The sequence below is a fragment of the Ceratotherium simum genome, chromosome 21, assembly GCF_057802395.1.
Source record: "Ceratotherium simum simum isolate JZ-2026a chromosome 21, ASM5780239v1, whole genome shotgun sequence".
Classification (NCBI taxonomy): Eukaryota; Metazoa; Chordata; class Mammalia; order Perissodactyla; family Rhinocerotidae; genus Ceratotherium; species Ceratotherium simum.
The window spans coordinates 1,794,161-1,807,107 of NC_141920.1; the positions used below are offsets into that span (position 1 = coordinate 1,794,161).

At 62.0% G+C, this 12,947-nt stretch overlaps 1 protein-coding gene across 3 annotated transcripts in view; it reads left to right on the plus strand.

The window, feature by feature from the left end:
• LAMA5 (laminin subunit alpha 5) overlaps positions 1-12,947 on the plus strand; it is a 59,249-nt gene that overhangs the window by 30,401 nt on the left and 15,901 nt on the right. For 2 of the 3 annotated variants that reach the window (XM_087445020.1, XM_004430521.3), the window contains exons 12-38: positions 1,410-1,550; positions 1,634-1,771; positions 1,867-2,001; positions 2,086-2,220; positions 2,296-2,433; positions 3,079-3,131; positions 3,375-3,474; positions 3,626-3,678; positions 3,771-3,876; positions 4,361-4,460; positions 4,628-4,784; positions 4,930-5,068; positions 5,272-5,414; positions 5,497-5,603; positions 5,699-5,852; positions 6,393-6,553; positions 6,653-6,761; positions 8,316-8,413; positions 8,494-8,695; positions 8,855-8,981; positions 9,655-9,794; positions 10,488-10,603; positions 10,686-10,897; positions 11,542-11,746; positions 11,934-12,078; positions 12,293-12,433; positions 12,568-12,729. In XM_087445020.1, coding sequence (XP_087301146.1) covers positions 1,410-1,550; positions 1,634-1,771; positions 1,867-2,001; positions 2,086-2,220; positions 2,296-2,433; positions 3,079-3,131; positions 3,375-3,474; positions 3,626-3,678; positions 3,771-3,876; positions 4,361-4,460; positions 4,628-4,784; positions 4,930-5,068; positions 5,272-5,414; positions 5,497-5,603; positions 5,699-5,852; positions 6,393-6,553; positions 6,653-6,761; positions 8,316-8,413; positions 8,494-8,695; positions 8,855-8,981; positions 9,655-9,794; positions 10,488-10,603; positions 10,686-10,897; positions 11,542-11,746; positions 11,934-12,078; positions 12,293-12,433; positions 12,568-12,729 — 3,617 coding nt within the window. The remainder of the gene's footprint in view (positions 1-1,409; positions 1,551-1,633; positions 1,772-1,866; positions 2,002-2,085; positions 2,221-2,295; positions 2,434-3,078; positions 3,132-3,374; positions 3,475-3,625; positions 3,679-3,770; positions 3,877-4,360; positions 4,461-4,627; positions 4,785-4,929; positions 5,069-5,271; positions 5,415-5,496; positions 5,604-5,698; positions 5,853-6,392; positions 6,554-6,652; positions 6,762-8,315; positions 8,414-8,493; positions 8,696-8,854; positions 8,982-9,654; positions 9,795-10,487; positions 10,604-10,685; positions 10,898-11,541; positions 11,747-11,933; positions 12,079-12,292; positions 12,434-12,567; positions 12,730-12,947) is intronic. The other variant, XM_087445021.1, reaches the window with a different exon arrangement.

Sequence of the window (12,947 nt, forward strand, 5' to 3'; positions counted from 1 at the left end):
TATTTATAACTGGAAGTTTGTACCTTTTGACCCCCTTCATCCATTTCACCCACCCCGACCCCCCGCCTCTGGCAATCACCAATCTGTTCTCTGTATCCACGAGCTTGTTTCTTGGTTTTATTTTTAGATTCCGCATATAAGTGAGATCATATGGTATTTGCCTTTCTCTGCTTTCTTTTGATTTATTACTGTTTTTATAGCTTCTTCAATTGCTTTTTATTTTCAGTCTCAATTAGCAACCAAAAGGTTTAAAGCATTGGTTCTCAACCAGGGATGATTTTGATCCACAGGAAAATGTCTAGAGACATTTTTGGTTGTTATAACTTGGGGGTGCCACCGGCATCTAGTGGGTAGGGGTCAGGGATGCTGCTAAACATCCTACAGTGCACAGGACAGCCCCCACCCCCACAATAAAGAGTTATCTAGCCCAGAATGTCAGTGGTGCTGACATTGAGAAATGCTGAGTTAAAGCTATTAATTTGCCTCAGAGTGCAGCTTTGGCTAGGTGGACCCCATAAGGTTGATATGCTGAGTTGTCACTATTGTTCTTTTCTAAACAGTATATCACTTCAGTTTCCATTTTCCTTTCAACTTGAGTTATTTAGAAGAGTGCTTGTCATTCCAGGTGGTTAGATTTCCTTTCTGTCCTTTTTTTTGATGGTTTAGTCCTAGTTTTACTGCATCATGGTCAGATTTGGTAGCCTGATAATTTCTGGATTTTCCGTTTAGAGTGAAACTGACACCTTTGGGTTTTATCTCTTGAAAGGAGATGGCCTGGCACAGAGACTGTGGCCACTGTCAGTTGGGCTTGCTCCTGCCCTTATTGTATTGTTTCTCCCTGTCTGCTTACATTTCTCCTTTCCTGCCTGTTGCTGAATTGAGCAACAAAACGTGCTTTGGTTGGTTGGTTTGCGTTTCCTTCTCAGAGGGTTTGCAAGTTCTGTTTCTATCTTCTAGTCAAGCCCATGGCTACTCTTACATTTTTGATAAATATCTAGTCATTATATTCTATCAGTAACAAAAATTAAATAGTATTTATGACCTTGTTTTCATGCATAGGTTAAGATACTTAGCACACTTTTTCTTCTTCCCAACCCCCAGAATTATTTGTAAAGACTAGAATTTTCTTTTCACCTTGTGTTTTGTTTTTACGTTTTCTCTGGTTGTGTTAACGCCTGCAGTTGACTTGGTATCAGCGTTATAAACAACTAATCAGATGTGTTTACAGTTGTCCTGATTTCACGCACACCACTGTTTTCCCAAAATGTCGGCTTTCCCTTCTTGGGATTTTTATTGTCTTTCAGTTTTGTGCGAATACAGTGTAGGTGTAAGGAAATGAGTTTGTGGAGAAGGGAGGTTTTCTGGCAGGGAGGGCATCTGCGACTCCCCTCCCGCCCCCCACCTTTCAGACTGTGACTGCAGTGCCGCCGGGACCCAGGGCAACGCCTGCCGGAAGGACCCGCGGGTGGGGCGCTGCGTGTGCAAACCCAACTTCCAGGGCAGCCACTGCGAGCTCTGCGCCCCAGGGTTCTACGGCCCAGGCTGCCAACGTGAGTCCAGCCCTGTCCCCGTCCTTGCATGGACACTGGGAGCCTGACCCCTCTCTGACCAAGCATGCCACCCCTCCCTGCAGCATGCCAGTGTTCCAGCCCCGGAGTGGTGGATGGTGACTGTGACCATGACTCAGGCCAGTGCAAGTGCCGGGCAGGCTTTGAGGGGGCTGCGTGTGACCGCTGTGCCCCTGGCTACTTCCACTTCCCACTCTGCCAGTGTGAGTGAGGCCTCCCCCTGTGGGCACAGGTGGGTATGAGGCCCCGGCATGGCCTGCCCAGCTCAGGGCCCCCTGTGCACCTCTTCACTCCTCAGTGTGCGGCTGCAGCCCTGCAGGGACCCTCCCCGAGGGCTGCGATGAGGCTGGCCACTGCCTGTGCCGACCTGAGTTTGATGGCCCTCACTGTGACCGCTGCCGCCCCGGCTACCACGGCTACCCCAACTGCCAAGGTGAGCAGAGGGCTGGGGTGGGGCCCAAGTGGGACAGGAGGACCACCCGCAGGTGCCCAGAGCCTGACCCCCTGTCCGCTGCAGCCTGTACCTGTGACCCCCGGGGTACCCTGGACCAGCTCTGCGGGACGGGCGGGGTGTGCCGCTGCCGCCCTGGCTACACAGGTGCCACCTGCCAGGAGTGCAGCCCCGGCTTCCATGGCTTCCCTGACTGTGCCCGTGAGTGCCCGTGTGGGAGGCAGGGTGGGCGGGTTCGTCCCCACCATGTGCCCACACCCCATCCTCCTCCCCCAGCCTGCCACTGCTCCGCCGATGGCTCCCTGCACGCGGCCTGCGACCCTCGCAGCGGGCAGTGCAGCTGCCGGCCCCACGTGACGGGGCTGCGGTGTGACATGTGTGTGCCTGGTGCCTACAACTTCCCCTACTGCGAAGGTGAGGCTGGCACAGTGTGTGTGTCCTGTGCTGTGTGTGTTGTTCACATGCTGTGTGCCTTCATGTGCTGAGTGTTCCCGTGACTGCTCACATGCCCTGCATGCCCCCATGTGTGCTCACGTGATTCTTCATGTGCCATGTCCCTGTGAATGTCCACGTGCTCTGTGTGTGTGTGCATTCGTGTGCCGTGTGAGTGTCCACGCACATCTTCATGTGGATGTTCTTGGATGTGCACGTTCACTTGCATGTGTTCATGTGCTGTGCGTGTATCCATGTGTGCTCACATGCTTTGTGCACACATATACTTGCTTGGCTGTTCACACGGTGCTTTTTCACGCGTGTTCATGTGCTATGTGTGTATCCATGTGTGCTCACGTGCTTTGTGCACACGTATGCTTGCGTGGCTGTTCACACGGTGCTTGTTCATACATATGTTTACGTGCTGTGTGTGCTTGTTGCATGTTGACAACCTGTGCTCTGGGGGGCTGCACGTGCCCTCATGGCTGCGGGGACCACAGCACAGAGGCACATCTTTTCACGTTTGTTCGCGTGCATGGAAGGCGTGTGTCCTGGCCGGGCCTGGGGAAGCCCTTGGCCATTGGGGTCAGTGACTGAGGAATGACCGTGGCCCGGGTGTCTCCACAGCTGGCTCCTGCCACCCTGCCGGCCTGGCCCCGGCCGATCGCACCCTTCCTGAGGTAAGCCCTGGTCAGCCCTCACGGGGTGGGGGTGGGGGGGAGCGGGCCCAGTGAGACCATCGCTTCTCCCTGCTGCTTGGTTGTCACAGCAGCCTCAGGGCCCATCTCCTCCCCAGTAGTCCTCTGTCCCCGCTCCAGGGGCATGCCAGAGATGGGGCAGGGGCAGGGCTCCAGGGCTGAGGGTTATGAGCAAGAGGGCAGGGACCCGTTCTGACCCTCAGTCTCATCTTCTCCCTGGCACAGGCCCCCTGTACATGCCGGGCTCACGTGGAGGGGCCAAGCTGTGATCGCTGTAAACCTGGGTTCTGGGGGCTGAGTCCCAGCAACCCTGAAGGCTGCACCCGTGAGTGTGCCTGGAGTGGGGATTGGGGTGCTGGGGGAGAAGCCTAGGGGGGCAGGGAGGAGAGGGCTGGCCCCATGGAGTCCTGGGCGGGGATGGAGTCCAGGCCTTCCTCCCCTCCCCTACTCTCAGGCTCCCTCTGCCCCTCCCCCAGGCTGTAGCTGTGACCTCAGGGGCACGTTGGGTGGAGTTGCTGAGTGCCAGCTGGTGAGTCTGAGGGCCCAGGTGCTGGGGGCTGTGGGGACAGGCGCGTCAGGACCCCACCCCTGCTTGGTCCCACCTTCTCCCTTGGTCTCTAGGGCAGTGGCCATTGCTTTTGCAAGCCCCATGTGTGCGGCCAGACCTGCGCAGCCTGCAAAGACGGCTTCTTCGGGCTGGACCAGGCTGACTACTTCGGCTGCCGCAGTAAGTGCTTGCTTAGTCAGCCCTCAGGCCACGTCGCGGAGGAGGCTGAGGCCCAGGATGGGGCAGATGGGGTGAGGACCCTGGCCGGGGCCTGGGCACGGGGAGGCCCAGATATGGGACTGGCACTCATGGAGCTGCTTCTGGATGCCTGGCCAGGCCCGTGCTGGGCATGGGAGAGATGAGGCACAATTTCTGCCCTCAATCCTCCTCCTCTCCAACCCGCACCCCTGGCAGACATCACTAATCAATCCCAGTGCCCTTGCCCCTGAGCCTGGACTCAGAACCTCCAGTGTTCAGAGCCCCAGGCAGCCCCCAGTGGTAGATCAAAGCTGGCTTCTCAGCCCCTGTTGCTCTCGACAGAGGGTGGATGGAGCCCCAGGGGCCTGTCTGTGAGGCCAGAGCAGGGTCCTGACGCGGGCTGTGGGAGGAGCACCGAGGCAAGGTGGGGGCTGGGCAGCGTTGACCTCGCTCCCTCCCACTGCAGGCTGCCGGTGCGACGTTGGCGGTGCGCTGGGCCAGGGCTGTGAACCGAGGACGGGTGCCTGCCGGTGCCGCCCCAACACCCAGGGCCTCACCTGCAGCGAGTGGGTGCCCCCACCCTGACGAGGCAGGGGACGGGGCCTGGGGGTGGCAGCTTGTCCACTGGGCTGCTCCCTGGGGACCATGGTGGGCAGTGCAGGGCCAGGGCCTGCCCCGCCCAGCCAGGATGGCGGCCACCTCTGACCACCCCTGCCCACCCCTGCCGTGCTAGGCCAGCGCAGGACCACTACCTCCCCGACCTGCACCACCTGCGCCTGGAGCTGGAGGAGGCGGCCACGCCCGAGGGCCACGCCGTGCGCTTGGGCTTCAACCCCCTGGAGTTCGAGAACTTCAGCTGGAGGGGCTACGCGCAAATGACACCCATTCAGGTGCGTGTGGTGCTGCCCCAACCTGGGGCTCGGCTTGAAGTTCCCAGGGCAGTTGGCAGAGTGGGTGGGCAGGCCCCTGAGGTCCCAGGACCGGGCTGGGAATGGCCAAGGAGGGGTGACCCCGATTTTCCGCACTCCACCACAGCCCAGGATCGTGGCGAGGCTGAACGTGACCTCCCCTGACCTCTTCCGGCTGGTCTTCCGATACGTCAACCGTGGGCCCACTAGTGTGAGCGGGCAGGTCTCTGTGCGAGAGGAGGGCAAGCTTGCCACCTGTGTCAACTGTGAGTGTGGCGGGGTCCGCCCCTGCCCTCTCCTGCCCACCCTCCCCTGCACCCCCCCCATGCCTTGATCCCACCCAGCCCCAGCCCCGCCTTGGGTCCACCGGTGGGTGTGGAAGTCAAGCCTGTCCCGCTGGCCCTGGGGGACGTGCAGCCTGGGGTGCCCCGTGGGCTGTGTCCGGGGGTCTCACTGTCCCTGCTCCCAGGCACAGAGCAGAGCCAGCCTGTGGCCTTCCCGCCCAGCACGGAGCCCGCCTTCGTCACTGTGCCCCAGAGAGGCCTCGGGGAGCCCTTCGTGCTGAACCCTGGCACCTGGGCCCTTCTCGTGGAGGCCACAGGGGTGCTCCTGGTGAGGCAGGGGCTGAGCAGGGTGGGGTGGGTCCGTGGCGAGGGCCGCAGTGCCCACGACCCACCTCCTGCTCTGCCCCCAGGACTACGTGGTCCTGCTGCCCAGCGCCTACTACGAGGCCGCCCTCCTGCAGCTGCGGGTGACCGAGGCTTGCATGTTCCGGCCCACCGCCCAGCGCGCCGGGGAGAGGTGAGGGCCGGCCTGGGAGGCGGGACGTGGGGCCTGACCCTCACTCTGCTCAGGTCGCCTGCCAGTGCTGACCACAGACTGTGTCCTCCCACCAGCTGCCTCCTCTACACTCACCTGCCCCTGAACGGCTTCCCCTCTGCCACTGGGCCCGAAGCCCTGTGTCGCCATGACAACAGCCTACCCCGGCCCTGCCCCCTGGAGCAGCTCAGCCCCTCGCACCCGCTGCTGGCCGCCTGCCTGGGCAGTGACGTGCGTGTGCCTGGGACCTCACGGAGGGGCGGGCAGGCGAGGTCAAGACCAGGAGGGAGGTGTACCCTTGCCCTGGGGGACAGGGGTCTGTGTTACAGTGATAGGACCCAGGTGCAGGGCAAGAGAGACACGAGCAAGGCCATGAGTTTGACCTTGGGAGTCAGGACACTCTTGGGCCTCGTCTGTAAACGGGGATCCATGGCCCCAGCCTTCCGCTGATCAGCAGGCGGCGGCGGGTACTTTGTTCATTCTGACGACTCGGGCCAGACCTCTGGGCACGCAGCAGTGAGGAGGCCGGCGGGCCTCAGGTGGGCAGGGAGGCTCGGAGTGAGCAGAGGTCGGAAGGCCAGCGGCTGAGACAGTGTCCTGGGAGGAGTGGCCCAGGCAGCAGGGACAGCAGGTGCACAGGCCCTGAGACCGGGGGGAAGAGGCTGGGGGAAGACGGTGGGAAGGGCTGTACCAGGAGTGTCCAGGGAGCAGGTGGTGTCCCGTTCTCCAGGTGGGGGCTGGGGCGGGGCCTCTGATCACCCTGTCCCCCAGGTGGACGTCCAGCTGCAGGTTGTGGTGCCGCAGCCGGGCGGCTATGCCCTGGTAGTGGAGTACGCCAACGAGGATGCCCGCCAGGAGGTGGGCGTGGCCGTGCACACTCCCCAGCGGGCCCCGCAGCAGGGGGCACTCACCCTCCACCCCTGTCCATACAGGTGCTCAGGGAGGGCGAGGATTTGGGGGCTGCGGGGCTGGGGGGAGGGCTCGGGCCCCAAGGCTGCCCCATGCGCTGACCGCCCCTGCCCGGCCCCCAGTGCCCTGTGCCGAGGCGCCGTCCTGGATGCCCAGCACCACCTGGCGGTCTTCCACCTGGACAGAGAGGCCAGCGTCCGGCTCACGGCCGAGCAGGCGCGCTTCTTCCTGGTAAGGTCCTGCCCCCTGACTTGCATGGACCCCACAACCTCCCATGGGGTCAGGTCTTTCCAATTTTAAGCGTGCACGGAGGTGGGGAGAAGAGTGCAGTGCGCCCAGGTGCCCATCACCAGCCCCACCCATAGCTCTTTCCTGTCCCCAGTCTTCTAGAACCCCCCTGACCTGCAGGGTTTTTTTTTCTCCCTGTGAGTACAAAATGTATATTTATTTAGAAATAATGCCCACAGCCATGGAAGGGGAAGTATGATGCCTTGGAGTTGGAGTGGAAAGAAAGTGATCTTAATCAAAGACCATTTTTTTGGTATAATTTACAAAAACATCAGCATGTGAACAGGAGCCCCTCCCCTGGCTTAGGAAGGAATCTGTTCATCGGGTCCTGAAGCTTAGGATTCACCAGCATGGTGGTGATTTGCTTCTTATCAACCTCACAGAGTTGTGAGAATTAAATCACAAGACTAGATATATACAAACCTGCTTTGTAATCACTAAACACTGTACAGTATTCATCATTATTTTGATACCCAGAACCAAGCATAAAAGTTTATTCAATAAATGACAAAACAGATGACATTTGCTCTCATCAGAGTCTCTTACAGTCGTTATGTTATGTTTCCCTGGGCCTTTAAAAAGTTTACACGGGTGATATATGCATGTATTTTTATGAAAGCATCCACCTTTGATAAGAGACTTGCAATAGAGTGGCCTGCGCCCCACCCCGTGTTTTTCTAATCCCACTTTCCAGAGTCAGGACCACGTTGCTTTCTCCTGACTTGTCGATGCTGGATTGCTGGCATCTTCCCTTGCACACAGCACTGTCACCGTGGACTACAGCATTTTAAACTTTCCCTGGAGCTATTTCGTGTACATGGGAAAGTACCCGCAGTGTGCAGCCCAGCACGTTTCTCCCCGTCCCCAGCACCCAGGCCAGGAGGCAACATGCCCCACCCGACGGCCCTCAGTCCCCCCAGGGTAGCCATGCCCCCATACCGACAGCACCGCTTAGTTCGCTTGCTCCAGAAATTTCTGTAACTAGGATCACACGGGGCCTTCTTCTGTGCTGCGTCCTTGGCCAATACCATGTCAGAGATGGTCTGTGGTGTTGCTGCGGTCACGTAGCGTTGTCTTCGCTGCAGAATTTTTCTAGACACGCTGTGATGTCTCCTGTTTTGTTCTATTTGTCACGCGTGTTACCACACCACGGTAGATGGTGCAGGGCAGAGACGCCTGCTCGTGAACCCATGCTTACTGAGCGCCTGCCTCTGCCGGGTCCCATCCTGGAGCTGAGGGGGAGGCAGGAGGTCAACGTGCAATTGAATAACTACAGATAGCGATGGGGTGGAGAGGGGGAGCGGCCGGGGGAGAGCCCACGGGCAGTGCTCCAGGCCCCAGAGACCGCGGGTGAGGGCTGGGGTTTGTGCAGCTAGGGGAGGGGCCAGCCGGAGCGAAGACAGGGACTTGATGCAAAGAGCAGGACTCGGGCATTCACCGGGGTGTGGATCGGGCTCCACCTGCGCCCCCGCATCCATGCCTGCCCTCTGCCCGCAGCACAGCATCACCCTGGTGCCTGTGGGCACGTTCAGCTCGGAGTTCCTGGAGCCCCGGGTCCACTGCATCAGCAGCCACGGTGCCTTCAGCCCCAGCAGGTAGTGGGCCGGGAGGGGCTGGAGCGGCCGGCGGGGCACACCGCCACAACATGGGGACTCAGCCCTGTGCTCCCTGCTAGTGCCGCCTGCCTGCCCTCCCGCTTCCCGAAGCCGCCCCAGCCCATCATCCTCAGGGACTGCCAGGTGCTCCCGCTGCCGCCCGGCCTCCCACTGACCCGCTCGCAGGAGCTCACGCCGGGCGCACCCCCATCCGGGCCCCAGCCTCGGCCCCCCACCGCCGTGGACCCCGATGTGGAGCCCACCCTGCTGCGCCACCCCCAGGTGAGGGCCCAGGCTGGGAGGGAAGGGGCCGTGGGTTGGTGACACTCAGGCCCCCTGCTATCGGCTGCCCTCGGCAGGTGGTCCAGGCGGCAGTGGGGGCCGGCTTGGGTCCGCCTGCAGCGTCCCCATACCACTGCTCACTGGAGCCTCTCCCTGCAGGGCACGGTGGTCTTCACCACCCACGTGCCTGCCCTGGGCCGCTATGCCTTCCTGCTGCACGGCTACCAACCGGTCCACCCCACCTTCGCTGTGGAGGTCCTCATCAATGGGGGCCGCATCTGGCAGGGTGAGTGGCTGCAGCGGGCGATGGAGGGGCAGACCCCTGGACGAGGAGCCTGTTGGGGGTCTCATCCACACGGCCCCATTGTGCAGTCACCACACACAACGTGGACAGATCGTGGGCTGTTTCCACAGCTTGCGTGGGCCATAGCACAGTCCCCATTACCTGGCTATGAGTGACAGGTCCACACATCCACGTCCTGCCGTCAGCTCTCAAACGAGGTGCCCCAGGGCCCCCTGCTGGCAGCAGCCCCAGCCTCCTAGCCCCCTTCCAGGCTCTGCTCCTCACATCTGTTTTACGAATTAAGGTTAACCCCGTCACACGCGTGGGTGATCGAGGGTTCACTAGGGGACACTGGTTGATGGCACACGTAGTCTTCCACGTTTGTCTGTTTTGCTTCTGCTCAGCCAAGCTCAGGGACCTGTGCTTAGTGGGCCCTTGCGTGTGACCACGGCTGGTTTATGTAGCATGAGTGGGCCCGGCCAGGCAGGCCTCTGCAGGCGGGTCATGTGTCCATGTCATGTGTCACAGATGCACGCTCCCTGGTGGGTGGGGCTCTGCCCCACGGGCACCCCCTCCTTCCTGGTGACTCCAGGACTGCCTGGGCCCGGGACAAGGCTGTGGGGCCAGGGGTGGTCGATGTGTAGGGGGGCTGACCTGCCTTTTCTTCCCCCTCTAGGCCATGCCAACGCCAGCTTCTGCCCACACGGCTATGGCTGCCGTACCCTGGTGGTGTGTGAAGGCCAGACGATCCTGGACGTGACCGACAGCGAGCTCACTGTGACCGTGCGCGTGCCCGATGGCCGGTGGCTCTGGCTGGTGAGGCCTGAGGCTGACGTCTCTTTGTATGGGCATCCCGGGGCCCAGTGTGGGGCTGGTGTCCCTGCATGTGGACATATTGGGACCAGCGTGGGGCTGGCATCCCTGCATGGGGCTACTGTTCCTGCGTGGGAATGTCCTGAACCTGCTCAGGGACCTGCTCCCATGTGTCATACCACCACTGGTCACTCAGCCAGGGTGTGTCCCCTGCCTGCCTCGGCCCAGCCCCATGCTGGGTGCCATGGGGCAGCAGCCTCGGGGGACTTCCAGGCCTACCACCTGAGGCTCCAGAGAGGGCCCAAGAGCCCAGGTGTTGCCATGAGCCCCCTAGGGCCCTGCTGGTCAGGGTGGCCTTTCTGGAGGAGATGGGGCTGGGAGGGATGGAGAGGGAGGGCGAAACTGTGTCTAGTAGGCAGGGCTAGGAGGGGCCCCAGGAGGCTGGGTGCCTCTTCGTCGGTGCTGCCTCCTCACGCTCCCCAAGCTTCTGTTAGGCTGCGGAGGCTGACATCCCTTCGGAGCGGCCCAGGTGTGCGTTGGACTGTGATACTGCACCACTGTTTGAGCTGCCGGGCCAGACCCTGGTGGTTGCAGGGACCCTCTGGTGATGTGCTCCGGTGGCAGGCTCTGGCACGCTCCCCTGACCCGGGCCCGCTCCTGGGCCCACGGGGAGCTGACCAGGCCTTGATGCCCTAGGAGTACGTGCTGGTGGTCCCTGAGGACGCCTACAGCTCCAGCTATCTCCGGGAGGAGCCCCTGGACAAATCTTACGACTTCATCAGCCACTGCTCCATCCACGGTTACCATGTCAGGTGGGCCGGGCTCAGGGCAGGGCTGGGGGCAGAGCTGGGGGCCCGGGCAGGGAGCCGGCCTCACCACTGCCCCTCACCCCAGCCCCAGCAGCTCATCCCCGTTCTGCCGCGATGCCGCCACCTCTCTCTCCCTCTTCTATAACAACGGGGCTCGGCCGTGCGGCTGCCATGATGTGGGTGCCACAAGTCCCACATGTGAGCCCTTCGGAGGCCAGTGTCCCTGCCGCGCTCATGTCATCGGCCGCGACTGCTCCCGCTGCGCCACCGGCTACTGGGGCTTCCCCAACTGCAGGCGTGAGTAGCTCATCCCCGGGAGCGCCAGCAAGGGGCATGGTGTCTGAGCCCAAGGGGGCTTCCTGGTGGAGGGAGGCTTACCAAGAAGTATGAGCACAGTGGTCAAGAGAACATTCTGGAACCTAGCAGACCAGTCCTTCACCTCTTTTTTTTTTTTTTTTTAAAGATTTTATTTATTTATTTACTTTCCCCCCAAAGCCCCAGTAGATAGCTGTATGTCATAGCTGCACATCCTTCTAGTTGCTGTATGTGGGATGCGGCCTCAGCATGGCCGGACAAGTGGTGCGTCGGTGTGCGCCCGGGATCCGAACCCGGGCCGCCAGCAGCGGAGCGTGCGCACTTAACCACTAAGCCACGGGGCCGGCCCGCTTCACCTCTTGACTGTGGGACCTCAGGCAGCTTGTGGCTTGTGGCCCAGGCCTTGCAGGGTTGTCCAGAATGTTCTGGGGACTAGATGGCAATTCTGGGCAGCTGACCCGTTGTCAGAGGAGCTGCCTGAGGCTTGGGGCCTGGAGCTGGGTGGAACTGGGCAGGGGGTGGGGTGTCCCTGGCCCCGCCCCCACAGTGGCACGCCCCCAGGACTGCAGTCCAGGGCCACCGAGTGGGGCAGAGAGGTCTGCCAGCCCTGTGCACACTCCCCACAGCCTGCGACTGTAGCGGCCGCCTCTGTGATGAGCTCACGGGCCAGTGCATCTGCCCTCCACGCACCGTCCCGCCTGACTGCATCGTCTGCCAGCCCCAGACCTTTGGCTGCCACCCCTTGGTCGGGTGTGAGGAGTGTAACTGCTCGGGCCCCGGTGTCCAGGAGCTCACAGACCCCACCTGTGACATGGACAGCGGCCAGTGCAAGTGAGAGCCAGGGGCGGGGTGTCTCCATGGCCGCAGGGCAGTCCTGGGTCCTGAACCCACACTCCCCCCACTAGTGCTTCTTGGCTCAGCAGTGCCCTCTCGGTCAGATCTTGGGGGGGTCTCTCACTTCAGCATGAGGGGTGGGGGTGGAGGGAGGCCCGGCCAGCTCCTGAACCCGCGTCCACAGGTGCAGACCCAACGTGGCCGGGCGCCGCTGTGATGCTTGCGCCCCGGGCTTCCACGGCTACCCCGCCTGCCGCCCCTGCAACTGCCACCAAGCAGGCTCTGCCCCCGGCGTGTGCGACCCCCTCACAGGCCAGTGCTACTGCAAGGTGAGGGGCCGGGGGCCCCGGGGGAGCCGGGGCCTGCCACCCCAGCCTGCCTCTCCTCTTGCCTTATCCTGAGATTCATCCTCTTGGGGTGGTCGGGGCTTCTTGGAAGCTTCTGGGAGAGTCAGGCCGTTGGCGAGGCAGGTCACAGGGAACCAGGGTGTGTCAGGTGCCCCAGCACACGGCCGACTGACCCGCCCTGCCCTCTTGCCCCCAGGAGAACGTGCAGGGCCCGCGGTGCGACCAGTGCCGCCTTGGGACCTTCTCCCTCGACGCCGCCAACCCTAAAGGCTGCACCCGCTGCTTCTGCTTCGGGGCCACGGAGCGCTGCAGGAGCTCGGCCCATGGCCGCCGGGAGGTGTGCGGGCAGGGGGCCCCCAGCCTGAGAGCGGTGCTGCCTCAGGGAGGGGACATGTTGCTCCCCGGCCAGCCGGGTCTGGGCTGTAGGACGGGCCCTGTGATGTGAGAGGGTACTCATCCATGTGCCTGCAGTTCGTGGACATGGAGGGCTGGACGCTGCTGAGCACTGACCGGCAGGCGGTGCCCCACGAGCTGCGGGCAGAGGCGGAGCTGCTCCATGCAGACCTGCGGCATGTGCCCGAGGCCTTCCCGGAGCTGTACTGGCAGGCCCCGCCCTCCTACCTGGGGGACCGGGTGAGCAGGCACATCGGGCCCTCACTGCGAGGGTGTCCGGGACCCTCTGGAGGCCTGGGGGGGCAGCAGTGAGGTTGCCTGTGTCCAAGGAGGAATGGGGGCTCTGTGGGGGTGTCCAGGACCCCCGAGAGGGCTGTGGTGGGGAAGGCAGCCAGAGGGGGTGCCCAGGCCCAGCCCCGTGTCCTGTCCCAGGGGTGCCCAAGACTACTGCTGTCAGC